Source organism: Sebastes fasciatus, chromosome 17 (genome assembly GCF_043250625.1).
Source record: "Sebastes fasciatus isolate fSebFas1 chromosome 17, fSebFas1.pri, whole genome shotgun sequence".
In the NCBI taxonomy this organism is placed as follows: Eukaryota; Metazoa; Chordata; class Actinopteri; order Perciformes; family Sebastidae; genus Sebastes; species Sebastes fasciatus.
Window position 1 is genome coordinate 14,460,417 of NC_133811.1, and position 23,830 is coordinate 14,484,246.

The window sequence follows — 23,830 nt, forward strand, 5'->3', positions numbered from 1 at the left end:
GTATCATATTTATTGTTGCTGTCCTGTTGTCTTTTTATGTGTTGATGCTGCTATTTGACCCTGTCTTTGCTAGGTCTCACTTGTAAGAGAGATTTCAATCTCAATGTGACTTTCCTAGTTAAATAAAGGTCATGATGACATTGTGCTTTATCTGAACTAGAAAATAATCTACTCGGAGTTCATCTTTCTGAATGTTTGAGTGCAAATTCTATAGGTGAGATGTCGCTACATGCTATCCACCCATTCTGTCCCCTACTGGTAGATGGCCCCTGCACACACATAAAGAAATTCATATATCACAACACGACCTCACATACAACTATGAAATCAAGCATCGTCTTCAATCTGTACCTCTTCTCTTCGATGAAAAACTGCCTGCACTAGAGTCTAGACTGTGAATAGGACTTTTTTTTTAATTTTATTACACAAACTTATACAAGATAAATGTCTCTGAAGGAATGCCGTGGATTGAAGTTCCCTTAACATGAAAAACTAAGGTGAAAATGAGCACAACTGCATACAATAGACATCAAACTATGTTGAATCTATACTTTGACCCTTGTATCCTTCCAGTTAGCGGTTACCTTGGAGCCTTAAGAATTATCTTAGTTGGTGTGAATGAACGCATAACTCCGAGGGGCCCCGTGACATGTCAGCAGCAGTGACTATTAACCTCGTCTGAATGAAGTGCCTTATTATTGTGGCTAAGGTCTACAGATAAAGAGCTCTCCGTTCCTTCAGGTTTACCCTTGTGATTGGCCACTCGGCATCAAGATCTAGTTTGTCCCAACTGTGTCTTATTTGGGACAAAAACTGATCATGTGTTGATGCAATCTGCATGGTTTTGTTAAATGCAGGGAAAGTGACAGGTAACATTGTCTTATGTTGAACAAACCGCCATATTCTGTCATTTTTTTCATAATGTAGAGCACACATTTGGCTAGTTTAAATAAGAAAATATTCTAGTACGGTCACACGAACGTCAGATGAAAGCTCTTTTTATCACTGTGAATATGTACCGAGGTATGCTTCTGAACAAACTATGTACGGTTACAGAATACTCTGAACAATAGTCTGTTTTCTTACATGTAACTTTGTATCTTATGTAATAAAATCCACCCAATAAAAGCTTAGTAAAAGTCATTCTTTGCATGTTTTCAGTGGTGTCACCTGAATGAGAGAAAACTCAACTTTTTGTGGTTTTAAAGAGTGGCTACTTTAAATTTGTGTGAACATAAACTCAACGTATTGGCACTGGTGTTGTTCTGTGAAACAGCTCGTTTTTCCCACCTCACCCACTCAACATAAAGCATCAACTCCCACCTGTACGACAAAAGATCAATTTCATGCACATTAAGTCAGAAAAACACTACAAATTTTGGAGTTTTCATATATTTGTATTTCCATACAAAGAAACAACAATAAAAAAATGCAAGACATGATAAAACTCTAGAGAAACTCAATGATGACTTGACTAAAAAAAGAAAAAAGAAAAATGAATGTGAGCAGAGAACCACTGATGTCACTCCATTTAACAGCCGGATTTACCTGCTACTTACCAATAAACTCAGTTAGCTCTTGGTAACATTGACATCAATCTGTGATCTTTACTGAACACACACACACAGAGTGGATTGTTACATTTAATTAATAGCCCACAGGTTGTAAAATTAAGTGGCACCATTATTTACTTTCCCCCAATGCGACAAGGACCACGTTAACAGTGCAATAAATCTCATTTAGCCATCGCTTAACAGGAAAAAAAGGTATCTTTGCTGCAGAAAATGAAGAGGGAAGGAAGGATGCGAGTAACAATGATGAAGTTCTTTGCTCACACTCGACATGGATGCATCAAAAACGTCTAAAAATCAAGACACCTATTGCATGTAAACAAGAACCAACTCAAATGTAAGTTCTGTTGATATAGACATGCTAATTCAAAATGTTCCCCTCAGAAACACCTTGATGAGTCACACACATCAATTATTGGAGGGAAGATGAACGTTGAAAGAAGAAAACTTAGTATCGCCCTGCAAAAAGAAAATATTAAATATTAGTCCCAAGTTATCAATCTGCTTTCAACCAGTGATCAAGATACATACATCTGTTTAAATGTGCAGTCTGGATGCAGTTAGGCAAACCTTCTATTGTATGCCTTTCTCTTCCTACTGTACTTACGTGGGCTGTAGGAGCGAGACCGTGAGCGAGACCTGTATCGACTGTAGTAGGGCGATGGAGAGCGCCTGCGACTGCAAAGAGACAAAGACGATTTAATACATTTACTCCCACGCAACAAAGTTAACATTGACTTTGTACTCAAATTATTGCTCACCTGTACCTATAGTCATACTCGTCATATCTGTCGTAGCGCTCATAGCCACGGTCGTAATGCGAGTCTCTCCCTCCCCTCCTGCTGCTGCTTCCGCCGCCGCCGCCACTGCCACTGCCACCTCCGCCGCCGCCGCCACCACCACCGCCGCCGCCTCCTCCTCCTCCACCACCACCGCCACCATTGCTGTTGGAATAAGGAAATCAAGGCCATGACGTCTTATCTCAGGAGAAACACAACACCATGTCGAAACTGATACAAATTGTTACAAATCACAAATGTGTTTCAAGAAAAGATGCACGGTTAGATAAAAAAAATGAGTGCTTCTGATGGCTCGAATGTACATTTATGCTTCTCAAGGACTCCAACCATGTGGTGAATAGTCTCACACTTAATGTTAAGGAAACCGACATGTATGACTTGACAACGGCGTTGATCTTACTGAGTTGGTCTTCCCATGTAGATTCCTGGTGTGGGGGTATGAGCACGTTTAGTGATGGAATAGTCCACCCTGATGCGCCTCCCGTCCAGCTCCATGCCATTGGCTCGCTCCATTGCCTGAGGAAAACAAGAGGGAGGAGAAGACAAAGATGTCATCAGACTATTGGAAGGGTTTTTGGTACTAATCATTTGTTTCACAAAGGCCCACTTACATTACATACTGTAACCCTCTCGCTATGAGAGGCATGACTGCAAGGTGAGGGAATTTGTGGCAAGGCAGACACCTAGTGGCTTACTTATGTAATCACATCTACATTACAAAATGAGAGGCTTTATCTGAAGTGGAGGACCTTTGAGCCTGTATGAATACCATGAATGTCCCAAACAATATAGTTGCCCATATAAGGATGTAGAACTCGCAGTTTTGAAGTAAACTAATCAATAAGGTGGCAACAGGCAATAATCAATACTCGGATTAGGCTTTACTTGATGTCAATACTCTTCACTAGACCTACATCCGTTACAGTTTTCATTTAAATCAGGGAATATTTTACACTTTAAAACACCAGATGAATGCAATTAGCCACATTACAAGACAGAAAACAGGACTGAAGATCATTAGGCATCTAGATCAAGCCAATAAACAAAACCACAAACGTTTCCCATACCTCTTTGGAATCCTCAATCCTCTCGAAGTAAACAAAGGAGAAACCACGGGAGCGACCCGTGCGCTGGTCGTACACCACGTTGACCCCCGCCAGAGGTCCGTAGCGCGAAAACACCTCCCTCAGGTCACGCTCTGTAGTGTACAGGCTCAAGCCAAACACCCCCAGACATGTGCTGGGGTCGGGGTTCGCCTGGAAGGGTCAAACATGAGGGTTAAAATTGATGGTTTGGCTTACCGTATCTACCCAGTGATTTACATACAAAATCCATTTACTGGATTTAGTATGCAAAACATGCTCCTTCATGCACACAGTAGCATTTACATGTTTGATGCACTGGGCACAGACTGTAGAGGTTCATCTTTCCAAAACTTAAGCACAGAAAATGATACTGCACCAAGAGAATATCGTGGATTAATTAATTAGGACCTTTTAAAAACCTCCTTAATTCTATATTGGCGACTTCAGATCTGTTACTGTTAAGGGAGGAGGTGTTATCCTCCACCTACTTCTCTTACATTATGACTTCTGGCTCACAACTAAGGCAGTTATTGAGTTACAACTAAAAAGGCAAGGATCTATGTACATTTTTACAACAGGGTACCAAAACGTTTCCCTCCAAGCATCTCCAGCTGTACCCTTAAACAGCTTTCAAAAGGATGTCCCATATTTGATCTTGCATTTTCCCTTAGCAGTTCGAACAAATCTTATACGGCTTCCTTGCAAAAATAGCAGTCACATTGTTACAAGAATGCATTAACTTAAGAAGAATACATATTTAGTATATCTTTATCCATTCATGTAATGCTAGTTATTGTCATGATGATACCCATAAAGCACATTATAACTAAAATACATGAAAACTGGATCTGAAATCATCCACATACTATACTGATGCAATAAAATGAAAATGAAACCAAAGTTCTATTTGATCTCCACTAGGTTATTTCTATCTCCTTATCCCTCATCCAGTAGTACACTGGGAGAAGAACCTTTGACCCACACACAAACATTATGAAAATACGTCAGAAGGTCCACATACCCTGACATCAGCATCTCCTCCGCCGTGACCGTGTGCTTCTTTAGTGAAGTCTTGGCTCTGCTGAAATAATGAAGAAATGAAAGGGGTTATTACATATGTGGTTTCCCACAGCATTAACCACAATCCTCTGAAAAATTACACTTCTGCAAAAATAAAAGAATGAGAAATTCACTTGCTCTTGACTTTAAACTTTTACTTAAATCATAATCCTTGTAAATATGTTTGATAATTCAACTCAAAGCCATATGGCAGGGGTCAGCAACTACATTCCTAAATGATTTTGGCCATATTGCCCAGCCCCAATTTAGGCCATTGTTAATATTGTCACTTTCTTACAAATTGATGTTATTTTTATTAGCCTATATCAGTGTGAACAGACTCCTAAAAACATTGGGAATCCGTAATGATGACTGGAAAATGCTTTCAGACCTCTTGCCAAGGAGACAGGTCACTGAGGAGTGATGGCCAAAATCTGTAATTACGTAAACGTAAGTGCAGAATGCAGTCCTGTAATTCCTGAACGGCAACTTGCACTCGTTTATACAGGGCAGGCACAACAGATTGACTAAAATGCACATTTTAGCAGGGCTAAAGCGCTTTGACCACAAGTTTCAATTCAATATTATCTAAAAAACACTCTTATACCATTAGATATTACTTTGGCCCGCTCTGAATCTGCAGTGGGAGGCTGCTTCAACGCTGTGGAGAGACGGACACCCCTTCCGGTCTGTTTTTGTTTCGTTCCCCTAATCAACACATTTGGGTGATGTGGCCGTAAATTAAATGTTTTAAGTGTATCCACAGATATACCCGACATTCAGCTGAACAATGTCGGCACACAGTTTGACACAAATTAGTCAGTTGAGCTTCATTAACCCAGTCTAACCAGTCCGACTAGCATTCCACAGTAGATAGACAAGAACTTTCCAGGTAAAACTTGCGCTTTCTGTTATGCGCGTGCGAGCAGCAAACAAACAGACTATCCTGAGCGCTCAACAGGCTGCACCTGCAGCGGTCACGTTGAATTTATTAATAATCTGCGGGCCGGATGGGAAGACTTAGCGGGCCGTAAGTTGCCATATTGAAAAAAGATTTAAACACATTGAGTTTAAATTTAAGTAGTTTTGCTTGCTATAATCACTGTGATTTGTCTAAACAAAAATAAAGTATTTAAATAATGAAATACTAAAAAGGAAAACACAAATTTGAGGAGATAAGCCTGGTGTGAAATTCACTTAAATATTTTTATTGACCTACAGGTACAGTTTTTTTAGTATTCACTCTATTACGTAACAGGTCATACAGTATATGCTCATGTCTTCAATTATTACAGGCTAAAATGTGCAATAAGCTAATCTCCCGAAAAATCTGAATATGTTCAAAATGTCAGTACTAACACCTAAATGTGTGTGAGAATACACACAGCGTTCTCTGGTTCTCTTTCTATAGCCTACTGTACTTTCTTCAGATCTCATCATACTCACTCTGCTGCCAGTGTGACTGTGACGGCGCCGGCTCGACATAGGCGAAGTGCTCGGGCTCTTCTTGCGGCGGTACTCGGGACTGTAGGAACGAGAGCGGGACTTCCTCCGGTGGGAATAGGACCGAGAGCGTGAGCGGCTATAGCGGCGGTTTGAGCGCCGCCTAGAACGAGACCTGAAAAGGATGCGGCAGAGGAAGAGAAACTAGTGTCAGAAATATTGTACCCAAATTAAAGGTATTTGCACAATTAAACACAATCAAGGGGGGGCAAAAATTGTGATTGTAAATGTCTCCAAATTTCGAACATTGGGGGCAAAATTGCATAGAATTTAATGGCACACAACCAGGGATGCACCGATCTGACTTTTTCAGTCCCATTACCGATACCTGGGCTTTGGTGCAGAGTACTGATCCGATACCAGTGTTTTATTAATAAGCTGTATGCCTCACTGTGTGGAAGTGACTGAGATCATCCTGTTATGTGTAAGGCAACATCAGGCTTGATTTATTTAAACATTGCTTTCCTAACTTTGTACAACAAAATGTAACAAATAAATAGATATACAAATATAATATAATAATATAAATATAAATAAATCTTCAAAATTAACAGGAATTTCAATTCAAGTTTTAACCCTTTTAATCTAGCAGCAAATTGGCCAAAACTTAAAACAGGAATTAAAATTTCAGTATACAATTTATATAGTATATAAACATAGAATTGAATTTAATAGATCGGCTCAATCGTCACCGATCCAGCTATTTGAGTCAGTATCGGCCCGATATCTGATCCGGTATCGGTGCATCCCTACACACACGTAACTGAGTGACATATTTCAGCCCCTAATGAGCTTTGTAATATGATGTGATCACAGTATCACAATGGCTATCAGAAAAATGACAACAACATACCTAGATTTGGACCGAGAGCGGGATCTGGACTCAGAGCGTTTGACGGCCCGGGCTGGGCTCGCGGAGCCGGACCTGCCCTCCGACTTGACCCGAGCTGGACTCCCCCGATCCGATTTAGATGGGGAGCGTGACCCCTATTACCACAGCAGCATGTTAACAACTTACTCATGGACAAATACGTGTATTTCTTTACACAGAAAAACAATCAAAAACAAAAGTAGTGAGATGTGGTAGAGTATGTTGGACACATACAATACACCTGTCTAAAATGTACAGCTTATGTACTGTGGAGGAAAGGGTTAGTAATCTTATAATTCCAATAAATAAATCTTTGGTTTACAATGTGGCCTATTATTAACCATATATATCAAATCTACATGACAGGTCTATTTCCATGTCCACCTGGGCCATCAAGGGAAAAATAAAACATGCATGTTCATGTTATGTAAAGGGAGCATGGTAAAGAAAAGACATTTGTGACACAAACAGTATATTTACTTAACCTAGGGACACATTCATTCTTCCAGATTCTTTACACGCTACTCCCTTTTCTCAGGATTTCTATCCTTCTTCATTCTTCTTTTTTCAGTTTTCTCATTTTCTGATTCCAGGTCTGTTTTTCCTCTCTTCACCCAAACTGAAACCAGTTTCATTTTAGCCATTACACTGCAAGCGCTTCTATCTGAAACCATTTCTTCCGTCACATTTCCTCCCTTTCCACTTCTATGTTCTGCTCTGTAACATGTTTTCATTAGCCTTCTTTTATCTTGAAAATGTTCTTCATCATTCTTGGATAAAACTCTTCAAATCCTTCACGATCAATAACCTTGATGAAAAAAGAACATTCAATAAAATTAAGATCATAGGTTTTCGAAATGAAAAAGGAACACTGAATGCAGTACAGATTACATTGCTTCTACATTAAATTTTAATATTTCAGAAATTATGTAAATGAGCAAAAGTTACAGCTACATGGTGACAAATAAAGAGCTTAGATATATATGTGGTAGCAAAGGTTTCAAATTGCGAAATAAGAGCTTGAAAGCAGGGAAGGAAGAGATGCTTAGGAGTAAAGTTACCTCTAATATAACTGAATGCTGGATCAGGACAAACAAATACTCTGGTTGCCAAAGTGCAATAATGGCTGCAGCTGTAATATCCGCACATAAAGGAAGATATATATATATACAAGCGTCGTAGATAGCTTGTACTTAATGTTATAAACAAATGAGTCAGGTGGAATACATTAATCTCACAACGCAAAGATAACAAAATTAGCAAACAAAGATCTAACCACGCTGGGTTTTTAAAGCTAACGATAACTAGCAGAGCATGCTAAATAACTAGCAAGATGTTGTCTCTCTAAATCATATAATACTAATACTAATAATACTACTACTACTACTACTAATAATAATAATAATGATAATAATGATGATAATAATAATAATAATGATAATAATGACAATAATGGTAATAATAATGATAAAAACAATAATGGTAATGATAATAATAATGATGATAGTAATAATGATAATAATGATTATAATAATAATAATGGTAATGATAATAATAGTGATAATGATAATAATAATGATGATAATACTACTACTACTAATAATGATAATAATGATGATAATAATGGTAATGATAATAATAATGATAAAAACATTAATGATAATAATAATGACAATGGTAATAATAATGATAATAATAATAGTGATAATGATAATAATAATAATAATAATAATGATGATAATACTACTACTAATAATAATGATAATAATAATGATGATAATAATGGTAATGATAATAATAATAATGATAAAAACATTAATGATAATAATAATGACAATAATGGTAATAATAATGATAAAAACAATAATGGTAATGATGATAATAATAATAATGATAAAAACATTAATGATAATAATAATGACAATAATGGTAATAATGATAATACTACTACTAATAATAATACTGATAATAATGGTAATGATAATAATAAAAACATTAATGATAATAATAATAATGGTAATAATAATGATAAAAACAATAATGGTAATGATAATAATGATAATAATAGTAATAATGATAATAATAATAATGATGATAATGGTAATAATAATATTGATAATAATAATGATGGTAATACTACTACTACTAATAATAATGATAATAAAAAATAATAATTATGGTAATAATAATAATAATAAAATAATGATAATAATGTTGATAATAATAATAATAATAATGTTGATAATAATAACAATGTTGATAATAATAATAATAATGTTGATAATAATAATAATAATGATATGAATAACAATGGTAATAATAATAACCGGTTAATAAATAACTAGCATAGCATGTTAGCCACCGTTAACATCTAGCATAGCATGCTAGCTACCGTTGATACCTAACATGCTGTGCTAGCTCCCTTATGAGGAAGCTGCTGGTTCTTACTAACAGAAACTCATAAAACTAGGTTACTTTCGCTAACATTGTTGACTTGATGCTAAACCAGAACACACAGGTAACGTTAACCAACACATTATCAGGTTCGCTAGCTGTTTTAAGTTAGTTAATGTCGGTTGCTCGACAGACAGCCACACGGAGGAGGAGGAGCAGCGTTAGAGGAAGAGGGAGATCTTTCACATCATCTAATGTAGCTTTAACTACTTACCCGGCCTTTATAGTGTCCATCCTCAATGTCACTCATTGTTCAGTAACGTTATAAGGTAGCTAAAACAACCCGAGTATTATCGATAGAGCTGCGCTGAGCGTTTTAACACAATGTTTTATTTTGGGCCGGCTGTTAGCTAGAAGAAGATGGCGGGCGGTGTGAGTGAGGTGGGTGGTGTGTTTATGTGCTCCAGGATCTGACGTCACTTTCCTGTTTCGTCTCCCACGCCCCGTTAGGGTACTTGAACGTCTCACAAGAACACACTGAAAAAACTTTTTCTATGACAATAATACCACAGCATTAAAAATCACTCCATTACACTGGAAATCAAAAGTAAAACACATTTATCAAATATGTGTTTTTATTTATAAGATACTTTCTGGTGGGAATATTCCTGAGACGTATTTTAAAGCAAATTCTCAGGTCCATTCTTACTCAAAATGTCAATCTCTAGATCTTCATTCTTCTAAATTCCTCACTAGTAGAGGTCAACTTTCAATAAGGTTTAGGGGGAACCAAATTATGGAGTAGCTTTTCACAAAAAACTGTTCATCTGTCACACACACACACACACACACACACACACACACACACACACACACACACACACACACACACACACACACACACACACACACACACACACACACACACACACACTATTGCCCCACCGACACTGGCTCTCCCCCTTTCATACACTCTAAATAACACCCCCTACTGTATCCCTCTCTCTCCCTCTGATACCTGATTGTTTGCACTCCGGCAATATTTGCACTATTTGTATATATCATGTTTATTTTTGTTTAAAGCTTATTTTGTATATTGTATATTCTTAAAATTTCATTTTTTTTAATTCTATTTTATTCTAATGTTTTTATCTATTTTGTTATTATACTGTTTGACTTGTACCAACATAACCAAAGCAAATTCCTAGTGTAAATCTCTTACACCTGGCAATAAACACAATTCTGATTCTGATTCTGATGTTTCAAAAGTCGCTTAAAGGGTCATTTAATTGCCGTCTTGTAATTGCTTTCCCCCCATGTTGTCCATGTATCTGTTTTTATGTTTTTTATTTTTTCCCACTCACAATGTTGTTTGGTTACAATTGCCCAGAAGTCTTTATAGATATTTAAATCAATATCCTCCTCATAAACACTAACCATACACTTCCACGCAACACACACACACACACTTGTCTTTTATGATATATTTACTGTTTTGTTATTATTATATATATCTTGTCCTAATTGTTTGTTATCACTATTATGTAGTCATATTATTTCTTTATATTAATCTTGTCTCTAGGTGGAGGCTTCAGATAAGCCCAGTGGGTTTTTTGCCTCTTCCTGCTCTGTATATTATTTATTTATTTTCTTTGTTATGTTGTATAGTCTTAAATTGTGCAAAACAAATTAAAAAAACAAATAAAACAAATAAACGTATTATGTAGCATGTATTCAATGCTATAGTTGTCAAGCTATTTTATAAAATTACCATTTTCTTATATATAAGAATCCTTATCTGCAAAGTAACTAGTTAGCCTACTTTACTTGACAGCTGACAAGTAAATGTAGTGTGGAGTAGGAGTACAAAATAGCATAAAAGTCTGTTAAGTATAAGCGCTAGGTCGTGTTAACGCAAATTCTTTTTAAGATCACTAATTTCTTTAACGCATTAACGCAACTTGTGATTTTTAAGTTGCAGCGGGCTCAGTTTTAAAGCTTGAGTAAAGATTTGCATCATATGAAACTAGAAGAACCTCAAGAATTACAGACATGCCCACTTTATGATAATCACAGGCAGTTTGGGGCAAGTCATAGTGAAGCCAGCACACTGACAGATGTTGTTGCCTGTTGGGCTTGAGTTTGCATGTAATGATTTGAGCATATGACTATGCTAAATGCAGTACCTGTGAGGGTTTATGGACAATATGTGTTATTGTTTTATGTTGTTAATTGATTTCCAATAATAAATATATACATACATTTGAATGAATCATGCATATTTGCCCACTCCCACGTTGATAAGAGTATTAAATACTTGGCAGATCTCCCTTTAAGGTACATTTTGGACAGATTCAGATTCATTTGTGATTAATCGCGATTAAATATTTTATTCGATTGACAGCCCTAATAAGTGCCTCAAAATTGTACTTTAGGAGGTGTTACTTTTTCACCATGGTAAGACATGATTTGGCTGGTTATAACACATCCCCCCGCAGGGATTTGCAATGTGGTCAGTAAAACTCAATGAACCAAAAAGTCTTTGTACATTCACTTACACATACATACACAACCCTCATGGCGGTTGCTCTCTTTGAGAACCACCAGCTGAACATTTGGATAGAGGCAAATAAATCTGGATTCATTGTCTTGTGAGGTACATGATCTCTTGAATGACACTAGGCTAGTTTAAAATATAGCAATAAAATGGATTTAAATGAGGGGAGATTATTTTTTCCATAAGGTCAGTTTATTAGTAAAGCTATCTCACAGCAGCTGACTGGCTCACCATCTTTTCTACTTTAGCATTATGAAGAAAAGTACATTTATGGCATTACTGAATGTAGACACAGTCAAACCACGGTTTGATAATTCAGTCTAGAGGCCTTCACGTAATGTGTAGGCAACATTATGAAGCATTTTCCCCCTCATATTTTAGTATGCACCCACATCGACTTTCTCTCAAACGATCCCCGTGTAGTATTGATAAAAGTATTGCTCGTCTTTCTTGCCGTAGAAAGTGATAATGAGCATCATGATGTGCTAATTAAAGATCTTCTTCCTCTGGGCGGGTGCCAGAGTTTCTCAGTATTATAGAAACCATACTCGGAACCAGCAGAAAGGCTGGAAGAAGGAATATTCCAGCGCCTGACGTAAACCCTCCTGTAATATCCCTAGAGTCAAACTTGGATGAGCCCAGTATTTTTAGAAAATCTCTATAGAGTCACAGTGCAACATGAACCCTGAACATATGTCAGCATTAGGTCAGTCACCTTAACAGCACTAAAGGGCTTAAGACTGACTACACAGTACATTCAATCTGCTACACACCTAAAAACATTTCTCAACACTGGGCAAGGGAACCATTGGATTTAAACTGAGACAAAGCACACACACACACGCTCTTGTTTACAGTGGCAAATAGGCATCATCCCATCATATTCTGCATAAACCTCAAACTGCCTTGCAGTAGTTGTAAATGCACAATTATACCGCCTGCAGATGGAGTGCAAATAACATTCTTTGGATTATCTCTTACAGGCGAACTATATAGTTTAATTATCCTATGTGTAAGCTAAAAGTAGAATCTTCTTCATACAGTAATTAGCAACTGCACCAGCTAAAAACTGACAGCTATTCCTAACCTCTCATGAGTGTACTGTTTAGTTCAGCATTTTGATATATTGAAGCAGTATTGTAAAATAGTTTACAATGTAGATAGGGGAGCATTTCAAGCCATTTTTATCGTAAAGCGTATGAGAATCTGGTTCAGTTCCAAGAGCATTTGCTTAAACAGTCATAAGATTCAAATATGGCATTATAAAAAAAATGCTAAAATCTAAGCCAAATAAAATCAGCAATGCAAATATATATAAAAAATGTGCTGGATAGTTTTGGGTAAAAAATAAATAAATATCAGCATATGATAGGACAGAGCATAAAGAAGAAGTCCTCCTTCTTCCCTCTGAGTGAACATTTCTGAGAAGCATCCCAAATTTAAAGTTTCTGGATGTCCCATGTGTCTCCCTATTGCTTTTCATTCATCTGATGTTGTCACATCAGGGATAAACGCTGGAAAAGTGTGATGTGCTAAAATTAAGAAAAATCAATACATCTATCAAGACTATGCTCCTTGATGTGGCCGTGGCCTATTAGGGATGTGTGGGTGGAGGCGTGACGGGCCTGGGTGGCTGCCAGGTGTCTCCTGCTTTGAGGCTTTCTGTAGGGCGGCGGGAGCGGAAGCGAGGACGCCCCCTGCTGTGTGGGAGGCGTTGGTGGAGGAGGCATTGACCGCCAACTCGATTTTCCCCTCCAGTTTGACCAGCCGTGTCAGGATGTCGTCCAATAGCACAGCGATCGTCCTCTTCAGATCAGCTGTGAGAGGGGAAGAGATGGAGGAAAACACAAGGAAGGAAATAAATAAATGTTTTTTCACAACTATGAAACACAATATTCATACAGGAGTAAGCAAGTCATTTCATGTGCAGGAAAGAAAGCAGTAAACCGCATATGCTTACCATAACCAGCCATGGAGGTTCCCTGCGGCCCACCTGGTGCGTTCTGGTTCTCCTCTGTCAGGACCTTGACATATCTCCGGCTGAGCTCCAGGATCTGCTCGCGTAGTTCGGCGCTGCTCTGATGGCGAGGCTGCTGCACGGTGTAGCGCAGCAGCATGAGTCCCCACGCCAGTCCGAATACCAGCAGCAGCACACTCAGCTTCTGGGACATGTTCCTCCGCAGGAGTGTACCCAGCATGGTACTGGGGTGGCGAAGAGGAGGGGAGCTGCAGAGGCCCGTTCTGAGGCTGAATTTCTTTTCTTGGGTGTGGATATACCAATAAATTGATAAACTGAGTGATAATTACTTGATTCCTGCAGGGAGATTCTCTTTTCCACTATCAGTATCTACAGAGAGGTCAAAGTCCACTGCAAATCATTCCTAGAGCTGGTTCAGCGCCTCGCTCAAGTAAACTCCAGCGGGACATGTGCTTGCATTATACAGCCGAAGATGTTTCTCTAAACACTAAAGGCATCCTGCCCCTCTTAAGAGGAGATGAGAACGTGTTGAGCAACAGGAAATGGAACCAGAAGGAAGCCGACACCCACAGATACTGGCAGTCAGGGGATTTTGGAAAGGTGCTTTGGTTGCAGGATGTCTAACACCAAATCACCAACGCAGAATGGGCGTTCAGGCAGGGGGTCCGCAGGCATTGTTGACTGTGCTGGAGAAGAATACAAAGATAAACAGGAAAGATATAATTAACAAAAGGAAAGAAACACAGAGAGACATGTGCTATTGTTATCTTTTAGAGATTAATTAAACAGAGATCTAATCTACTTTTTTGTGTATTTTCATTGGGCAATGCTGCATTGTCATGAATCGGGAAAAGAAACTCATTCTACTCTAGCCCTTGTGTAGCTTCTTCAAAGCCCAGTTGAGCATTGTGGTTTTTGAGAGAATTTCTGGGTGGATAAATGCACTAAGATTTTCCAACAGACACACTTTACACCACTGCATGTGCTGGACGAGGAACAAAATCCACCTCATCATTATTGGCAAGGAGCTGGTGGCTACATCGGGTTGGCTTCCTAAACTATTTATCTATTATTAACGACAGATTTCTTTGCTGCTGCTGCTTTGGGTCAGGGTGCACAATAATCCACTCATTGACAACTGGTTTTCAGCCCTCTGAGCCCAGAAACCTGATTAGCAGTTTAGATTTCATGGGACCCATTTTACAGCTCCAGATAGGAGACACAGCAACAGACGGAGGCCAGAGAGGGCATTCATTCTCTCTAATCCTACCTCCACAATGGTTATTTCACTGACAAATAGCCTGTGAGTGCACGGTGCACATGCAGAGGAAATTAGGTGATCATTTCTCAGTTCTCGCAGCTTTATCACCGAGTTCATTCTCCACGCTCTCTCTCTCTCTCTCTCTTGGGTCTGGGAGTGTCACCTCCTATTGAGTTCAGAGATGGGACAGTGACTGAGGGAATAAATTATGAAAAGAAATGTAACAGAATACGTTTAGCGATGCTTCCCAGTCTCTATCCACACACACAATCATGTCCTTCCTATGACCTGGATGGTCCTGTGTATCAGCAGGCAAGAACTAGAGAGCAAGGCGTAAAGACTCGAAAGTTTCAGTTGAAACTGATCAGGAAGCAAAACCCATTGTGGCTAACACATATGTAAATGACATAGGGAGAAAGCTCTGCCACCCACGTCAGGTGTTGCACCTTTTAGTTTCTAGTCTCAATAAGCAGCTGGGCAATGTTGTAGCATCACAATCTGGTTTCATCCTAGTTAGCGTGAATGCTTTAGTGTGAATGCTGTACAGCAGCAGAAATAATGCCACATACTACTTTCTGTCCAATGACTTATAGTTTTAAAAGGTTTATTCCACCCAAATACTTTCTGTCTAATGACTTCTTTTTAAAGGTTTATTCTACTTTCTAGAAATCTATTCCAGATTTGTGTTTTAAGATTTCTGTATTTCCAGCAATGCTTTGCAATTCATTTCAGCTGTCGGCATTCACACACATTTTCTGCAGGAAATGCAATCCTCTAGTTCACAATAAGATAATAAGAAGTCACATTAAGTCAAAATTTTAACCGTTCGCCAAAGTGCTGGACATTTAAAACGAACCAAACTAAATATACACAATGCATGATACACAGGGACATTGTGCACAATCAAGTACAGATAATATTTCAGGATGGATTTGTCTTTTTGTGGAAGTTGCTTTGTTGACAGATATGGGTGAGCTTTTCCAGCCCCATGCAGAGCAAATAAGCCTTCATGATGATTTTCTGTGCCTTCCATATGTCAGGGAGCAGATTACATCCATCTTGCTTAATCCAAGGGTTGACACAATAAACAGAAGAGTTTTGGTATTCAGACACTGTCCCATCTTTACTGTCCTGCCAAGGCTATTCACCAGGCATGGTTATTGTTCCATGGAAAGGCACACCATTTAGACCACAATGAATGTTCCACTTGTTTAGGGTTAACTGTTTAGATATAGTGTACCTAATGGGAGGATTGACAATGATAAGGCACACAGTTCAGTGTCAGTTAAAATATCTAATCTAGAGGTTAAATATTGACCACCAACAGCTGTCACGTGTGTTTCAACAGCTGGAGGGCATGCTGAGGAAATAGACTTAATCACACCTGTAGAGTAGTTAAACTAAAATGTCAATAATGATAGGGTGGAGGAGGTTAACGATAAGAAGATACTGTGCATGATATGACACTGGAACTTTGACCTAACTTGGACACCTTCTCACACAAAATATATATCTTATACTGTATATGTTCTTAATGCACATGTTCTTAAAATGCCCTTGTACAAAGTATTTCCTTTTATAATTTTAATTTAACTTATTATTTTAATGGAGCTTCCCAGCAAAAAGCATTTCACACGATTGTAACTGTATAACCGGCGTGACAACAAACACCTTTAATCTTGAATCTTAAATACACAGTCCCAGTAATAAAACACAGGTTTACACCTTAATGGCAAACACTTGCTAAACTTGTTATTATGATTGCAAAATAACAAGTTACACATCTAGCTACATGCAAAGTAAACTATCTGATACTGACACATGAAATAAGCACTACTTTCTGATAGTTTTCAAGAATTTTTCACCTAAAATAGATTTGTAGGCTCCAGCTCATGTGAAGCTATTTCCAACTCCACTAACATGTCATGTTATAGCACGACATGTTAGGTCGCAAAAAGGCTAAATATAAGGCAAAAAGGCTGAATATTGTTTGCATATGTAGCAAATCCCATAAAAAAAAGCAGATACGTTACCTCAGTGTGTTGTTTGAGAAGCTACCTTGAGGTTTAAAGCAGGAATGAACAGGCTCCAGATCAGCAGGAACGAGCTCCAGCTGCTACCTCTGGCTGACACTGAATGATGCTTGTTGTTTGGACAACAACCCTGTGTGTCTGTCGTTGCTGTCGCTGCACAAAATAACTCTTTAGCTGCCGAGCTTCATGTTGAGGTGCCAGTTCACTCTGACAGTCATTTCGGCTTCTTCAATCCACGAAAACGATGAGGTTCCTAGCAAAGCAAAAAGTGGGTAACGTTAGCTAGAAATCCGAGCATGCAACTGTGCAGACTGTCATGGTGCCCCCTGAACGTCTACTGCGTGCGTCATCACTACGGCATTATGGGAAATGTAGTCATACTGCTCGTTCTCTCTCTCTCTCGATTCAACGTAACACAAGACGAAAGAAAACATTATAAGTAGTACTATTAGTAGTACTTGGTTTAATAAGTGCAGGTAAAACGTTACACTGCAGTTAATCCGTTTTAATTATTACAATAGACCCGTTCATATAGCGCTAACGCTAAATATACATGAGATAGTTTGTGGAAAGGGTTCAGGCTGTTAGCTGACCTAACGTTATATGGCTGCTAATGTTTTTTTTTATTGTGTTATAAAGTGATTACAAAACAAGTGAAGACATGTGCAGGGACATATATAAAAAATACCAAAATATATTATTATATAGAGAAAGACAAATAACAAATTACCAAAACAAAACAAAAACAACACAAGGGATAAAAGCAGGTTGAAGAACGTGTGTGTGTGTGAGATGTGTGAGATGTGTGTGTGGCATTGAATGAGGCTAGATGGTCATATATGACATATATCTACTCTTAAACACATATACTGTACACATGCATACATGCACACATATCTACACACACATACAGATATCCTTCCTTTAATGTGTAGAGCATAGGGGGAACAAAAACAAAACAAAAAGAAAATAAATGAGTAAAATATATATATATAATACAGTATATACACATACACATATATATTAATAATATGAATAATAATAAATATGATGATGATTATGATGAGGTCATGATAATAATATCAATAACAATAGTAATACCAACACTTACAATATTAAGTGCGATAAATAAGTAAATAATAACAATAATAAAGTTTTTTAAATTAATCTGAGTTTAGTTAGATATGACGTCACTAACTTGTATTATGTTTTCTGCCTCTCTGTAGGTGTGTGTGTGTGTGTCTGCAGTTCACTTTGCGACCGTTAGAGGGACGTCTGCAAACATTTCCATGGCAACCACAGTGGTAAACAGTAGCTAAGCAGTTTGCTGTGCAAAAGACAAAAAGCCCACAGCTATCAGTTTGACAATGGAGACAATATCTCTCGATAAACCGGCTTTACAAGCAGTGGATGACTACTTGGAGTACAGAAGGTTTGTCTCAACGTTAGACTGTGTACTCTTCTGACTTCAGCTTATCTCTAGAGGGGTTTCACACACTTGTGATCAAGATACTAGCATGTGACAACTAACTAGTCAATGCTGACAACAGAGGAAGTGATGTAACAGCTAAAGTACAGTCTTTGTTATGTATAGGTCATTTATCATGCTAACAAGAACCCTTCATAAAAAGTAGCATACTTCAAGTTTATTTTATGAAGTATACTTAAGTAAAGTTCAAGTATATATTTCCCAAGTATACTTCATGTAGTAAGTATACTAATATCAATGTACTATACGTGTAAGTGTACTACTTTAATACTTCTTGGGACTAAATTGGTCCATGTTTTTGGTTTATAAAAGTATACTTTTAGGCATACTTTAAGTGTAAGACCTGTAAACTTTGAGTACACAACTAGTTTACAAGTTTTATTTTGTACTGCAACTATACTACAAGTATACTGATAGTTTAGTAGTTTTATACTTGTAGCCTACTTTTTATCTTATGAAAGTACACTTTAAAGTATACTCTCGGTAAACTACTAGTTTAATATTTTTTATACTGCAAGTATATTTGTGTATACTTGTAGTCCACTTCATAGTTTATGAAAGTGCACTTTAAAGTACACTCTCGGTAAACTACTAGTTTAATATTTTTTATACTGCAAGTATACTTGGATTTACTTGTAGTCCACTTCATAGTTTATGAAAGTGCACTTTAAAGTATACTCTCGGTAAACTACTAGTTTAATATTTTTTGTACTGCAAGTATACTTGAAAATACTTGTAGCCCACTTCATCCTTTATGAAAGTGCACCTTAAAGTACACTCTCAGTAAACTACTAGTTTCATATTTTTTATACTGCAAGTATATTTGTGTATACTTGTAGTCCACTTCATAGTTTATGAAAGTGCACTTTAAAGTACACTCGGTAAACTACTAGTTTAATATTTTTTATACTGCAAGTATATTTGTGTATACTTGTAGTCCACTTCATAGTTTATGAAAGTGCACTTTAAAGTACACTCAGTAAACTACTAGTTTAATATTTTTTATACTGCAAGTATGCTTGTAGCCCACTTTTTAGGAGAGATGGGGACTCGAGTCAGCGACTCAAGAATACGTATTTATGCTTTTCTTAAGTATATCTGTATCAAAAGATGAAGTACAAGTAGGCCTATAAGCCAAATATACTTAGACTTTTCTGTATACTTGTCAGTATGAGCCAAGTATACTTTTGTTAAGTATATCTCTGATAAGTACATACAAAGGCAATTAAAAGTATACTCTCTTATTTTAAGTTAAAAAGAAGTATACTAATAGCACACTTGAATAAACTTCTTTTTGGTAAGGGAATTACTGTTTTTATTGGTGATTTGTCTTTTCAAGGATTGTGGGTGATGATGACGGAGGAAAACTGTTCACTCCAGAGGAATATGAGGAGTACAAGAGGAGGGTGTTACCTCAACGACTGAAAAACAGGCTGTATGTCAGCTTTGGGGTTCCAGGAGGTATCGACTGCAAACTCATTGGTCCTGAGACAGAGTGCTTTTGTACACATAGGTACTTGATAACACATGAAATCAGACATCCTTCTCCCCTACACGCTACCACACACACAGATGTACATGATAAAGCACATTTGGGTGTAATGTAACTTTGTCCAGGTACAAGCAACATAAGACCGATTTCGAAGTGGTTCCCTCTGAGCGACCCCTGGCCCTACCATGCCAGGTCAGAGGATGTCATTGCTCTGCCTACCAGTATGTTCCCCGGATTGGACTACACACTGTCCGCTGCAGGTGTAAACACCTTCATCAGGACCACAGTGAAGCTACTGGCCACTTGTGCAAAAAATGTGAGTCTGAAAATCACTACATTTAAAGACAGTAGTCGTTTCATTCTAGCTCAAATGAACTCGTACACATATGGAGTCATATATATAGTTAATGTTCAAGATGATTTTCACATACTTGTTTCCTCATGACATTTTTCAGGCAGTTCCTGTTCTGGGTTCAAGAGCCCCCTCACCTGTGGGTGTGGCCAGCCCAGCTATGCCCATCAGACCCTGGTGAGTAGAGTCAAACATTAAACACAGGTCCTTGGTGTAAAAGCAAAAGAAAAGTGGCTAATGCTAGACATAGATTTACAACATTGCTACCATTAGTCCACAGACATAAAGTTGCACACTTTGAGCTCAATTTGAAATCAAATCACATTATTTATTTCTTTTGCAGGTTGAGACAAAACTAGAGAGGGAGGCACGTGGTCGGCCCACAGGCAGGGATGTCCCTTATGCTGCCATGGGGGGGCTGACGGGGTTCAGCTCCTTGTCGGATGGTTACCTCGCTTTGGAAGTCAGCGGCTCAGGTGAGCACCAGATATGTATCCTATGTGTGTTGATTTATTTTGGGATGGAAAGGTGCAGCAGAGGGGCTGCACGGTGTTGCAGTGGTTAGCACTGTCGCTTCACAGCAAGAGGGTCATAGGTTCAAAACCAACTTGGGCTCCTTCTGTGTGGATTTTGCATGTTCTCCCCGTATTAGCGTGGGCTTTCTCCGGGTTCTCCGGTTTCCTCCCACAGTCCAAAGACATGCAGGTTAATTGATGACTCTAAATTGCCTGTAGATGTGAATGAGAGCATGGATGGATGGATGGATGGATGGATGGATGGATGGATGATGCAGCAGAGGGATCCATTTAAACTTGTGTATGTGCATGCATGTGTGCTATGTGAGAGGTGCTCTACACTTGGTAGGGTGAGTCTGGAACATCCCATACACTTGTAGTCACATGGAGCAACATCAGCCCCCAGCAAGAACAAATACAAGTCATTTTTCAGCTCAGACGTTCCAGCTTTTGTTCGATTGTTTGAGCATTGTGGAGGTGTGTGTGCGTGCATTGCGCTCAAGGTGAAGAAAGTTCCTTTAAGAGGCATGTGAGGGCAGCAAAGAGCAGCACAGCATCAGTGTTGAACCAGCAATTATGCAGAGTAGGGATTTGTTCAAGTCAAAAGTGTATAGTGTAACCCTTAGATTTCATCACCACGTTGATTCCTCACCCAGATTACATTTGTAGTAGAGCTGTGGGGATGCAACAATTCACGCAGTTTGTATTGTTGCGAGATTAATCGAGATTTACTTCTTTTAAGACATATCTTCAGTACATGGGATGATCGCACACAGGTCTTTAACTGACATGAAGATTACATGCACATGTAAGGAGAACATGAAGTTATAATGTAACAGTGTAGTCAGTGGATGTTCAGCATGCCAAGTTAAGTTTGTAAATTAAACAAGACTTGACTTCTGCAGAATTAACGATTAAATGTGCAACATTAATTACACATTTTAAATTCTGTATGATTTAATATGCTTTTGACTGATTACTCCACGATTTAGCATTTACTTTGCGCACACACACTGGTACTGAGTTAAGAGTTTAAAATCTCACGTTCAAATGTCACACACATTGTATGTAGCCACCATAACTTCTATTTCAAAGTTCTCATTCAGTATATGGGTTTATCCTTTATTGGGATTAAGCAATCTTTTAGTTTATTTATGATAAATTCAATGTATGTTCATCAGTGACTACAGCTAAGCCTTTACTTTTAACAACATCTGTGCGTCACATTCTGGTGTAGTTAATGCACATAACATAGATTTTGAAATAGGTTTCGTACATGTGAGGTACACAGCATGCACTGCTGGTACCCATCACATGATTTTCATAATCTCTGCCTGTCGTATGTTTTTCAGATCAAGACAGAGAAGATGGCTGCCAGCAGAGACGCTCTGCATCAGGGATCAAAGACACGTCTACTAAAGCATCTAGCTCTGTTCACTGTGAGAGAGAGACCAACAAACAGTGAAATGCAACAGTCCAAATGTCAAACCGTTCACTAAATACTGGACAATATTTACCATAACAAATAAATCATATTCTCATCTGTAACATTTAATGTTGTCCAAAGCTTAAGAACATAGCTAAAGTATTTTATTTTTCAGTGAAGTGCCTGTCTTTGTCGTGACACAACTGTCAGCAACAGTAGTGATTAAATCCCACCCCACAACTAAAGAATCAACTGACAATATACTGATCCAATCAGAGTGTGGAGAGCATTACTATAATGATCAAGATTTACAAGTTGGACACGGTTGTTTGTTAATTTTTAAGACACATCACAGTTTGAGAGAAACCTGAATACATTTGAATGCAAGATGAAATAATGGTGGATTTACCACCTTTGGTAGTAAAGAATGTTAGGAGATCATATATGTGTTATTTTCTGTATTTTTGGCTGTGATGTTAGCTGCATAATCTCACATGTGTACCTGTGAGATAAAAAATATTAAGAGATTATGAGATTAAGAATATAAAACAAAACAATTATGAATGAATTCTTTTGAATTTTCAGGGTAAATATATTGAATTACTAGGTCACACGTAGTCATCTCTACTTAGGGGTGGGTGAAAACATCAATACAGCATAGTTTTGCGATATTTTGCATGGCGATATTATATCGATATCGATCATTTATTAGATAAGCTATTAACCCTCTTAACAATCTGGGCCGCTATTCTGTCTATCAGAGGTTGTAGAGAGCTCAGTCTTAAAGCTAGAAGGAATGTAGAAAACCTGAGGAATCGATTGGTACCAACCATGTCATGTTAGCTTGTCGGGGAAAACTGGCATGGCCATTTTCAAAAGGGTCCCTTGACCTCTGACCTCAAGATATGTGAATGAAAACTCTGAGATGAACAGAGTGAAAACTTTATCTTATTAGATAAAACAGATGTTGACAAACTTCATCAATTGCAGTTGAAAAAAGGAAATAAATCACAATATCTCTTATCACAATACTCAGCATATCGCAAAATGTTTAAAATTGCATCTAGATCATATCATGACTTAAGTATCGTGATAATATTGTATCGTGTGGCCTCTGATATCCCTTTCTCTACGATATAATTCCTCACAGTCATATTTGATACCCTAACTAGCCCATGCTTATATTTGTTGCAGTTTTCTAGCAATACCTCGTATTTCTCTGTTGATACATAAACTGGTCAGTTTACACATCTGAGGTTTGTGTGATTGATTTTCTCTTAGAAAGCCGCCCACCCACCATGTCACCAAAATAACACCAGAACCATGGAGCTACGTGTTCAGTGATGAGCAGCGTTTTTAATTTGCAGATAAATGTACTGTCTCTGATTGATTAATCCCATTCCTCACGGCAGATCAGCAGTGTTGAGAGCTGATTTAATCCACG

General features: G+C 38.0%; 3 protein-coding genes across 7 annotated transcripts; 1 reads left to right on the plus strand and 2 right to left on the minus strand.

Annotated features, from left to right (window-relative positions):
• Positions 1–1,376: 1,376 nt before the first annotated feature.
• Positions 1,377–9,736, minus strand: tra2a (transformer 2 alpha homolog). 4 transcript variants are annotated; one of them, XM_074614567.1, is made up of 9 exons: positions 9,558–9,736; positions 6,872–7,005; positions 5,962–6,133; positions 4,478–4,534; positions 3,439–3,627; positions 2,772–2,887; positions 2,339–2,515; positions 2,179–2,249; positions 1,377–2,030 (listed from the first exon to the last, which is right to left on the minus strand). In XM_074614567.1, the coding sequence occupies exons 1-9, from the start codon at positions 9,591–9,593 to the stop codon at positions 2,020–2,022; spliced, it is 963 nt and encodes a 320-aa protein (XP_074470668.1). In that variant the 5' UTR covers positions 9,594–9,736; the 3' UTR covers positions 1,377–2,019. The 4 variants fall into 4 exon arrangements, with proteins under 4 accessions (XP_074470668.1, XP_074470665.1, XP_074470666.1 ...); XM_074614564.1 differs by having other exon boundaries at positions 2,333–2,515; XM_074614565.1 differs by having other exon boundaries at positions 4,478–4,537.
• Positions 9,737–11,659: 1,923 nt separating this feature from the next.
• On the minus strand, positions 11,660–17,459 carry ccdc126 (coiled-coil domain containing 126). Of its 2 annotated transcripts, none has more exons than XM_074614568.1 (3): positions 17,113–17,459; positions 13,801–14,504; positions 11,660–13,657 (listed from the first exon to the last, which is right to left on the minus strand). In XM_074614568.1, the coding sequence occupies exons 2-3, from the start codon at positions 14,036–14,038 to the stop codon at positions 13,407–13,409; spliced, it is 489 nt and encodes a 162-aa protein (XP_074470669.1). In that variant the 5' UTR covers positions 14,039–14,504; positions 17,113–17,459; the 3' UTR covers positions 11,660–13,406. The 2 variants fall into 2 exon arrangements, with proteins under 2 accessions (XP_074470669.1, XP_074470670.1); XM_074614569.1 differs by having other exon boundaries at positions 13,801–14,499; positions 17,113–17,253.
• A 927-nt stretch (positions 17,460–18,386) lies between these two features.
• Positions 18,387–23,579, plus strand: fam221a (family with sequence similarity 221 member A). The gene is made up of 6 exons (XM_074614072.1): positions 18,387–18,544; positions 19,941–20,114; positions 20,219–20,409; positions 20,549–20,622; positions 20,789–20,921; positions 22,313–23,579. The coding sequence occupies exons 1-6, from the start codon at positions 18,480–18,482 to the stop codon at positions 22,423–22,425; spliced, it is 750 nt and encodes a 249-aa protein (XP_074470173.1). The 5' UTR covers positions 18,387–18,479; the 3' UTR covers positions 22,426–23,579.
• The last annotated feature ends 251 nt before the right edge of the window (positions 23,580–23,830 follow it).

Bases quoted from the DNA above. Each gene is read 5' to 3' on its own strand.
- fam221a (XM_074614072.1), top strand. From the start codon at position 18,480: ATGGAGACAATATCTCTCGATAAACCGGCTTTACAAGCAGTGGATGAC. The intron at 18,545-19,940 runs GTTTGTCTCAAC...TGTCTTTTCAAG, and splicing joins GACTACTTGGAGTACAGAAG to GATTGTGGGTGATGATGACG. The intron at 20,115-20,218 runs GTACTTGATAAC...AACTTTGTCCAG, and splicing joins GAGTGCTTTTGTACACATAG to GTACAAGCAACATAAGACCG.
- ccdc126 (XM_074614568.1), bottom strand. From the start codon at position 14,038: ATGCTGGGTACACTCCTGCGGAGGAACATGTCCCAGAAGCTGAGTGTG. The intron at 13,658-13,800 runs GTAAGCATATGC...CCCCTCTCACAG, and splicing joins AACCTCCATGGCTGGTTATG to CTGATCTGAAGAGGACGATC.
- tra2a (XM_074614563.1), bottom strand. From the start codon at position 9,593: ATGAGTGACATTGAGGATGGACACTATAAAGGCCGG. The intron at 6,134-6,871 runs GTATGTTGTTGT...CATCCTTTTCAG, and splicing joins CGCTCTCGGTCCAAATCTAG to GTCTCGTTCTAGGCGGCGCT. The intron at 2,250-2,332 runs GTGAGCAATAAT...GTCTCTTTGCAG, and splicing joins GAGTATGACTATAGGTACAG to TCGCAGGCGCTCTCCATCGC.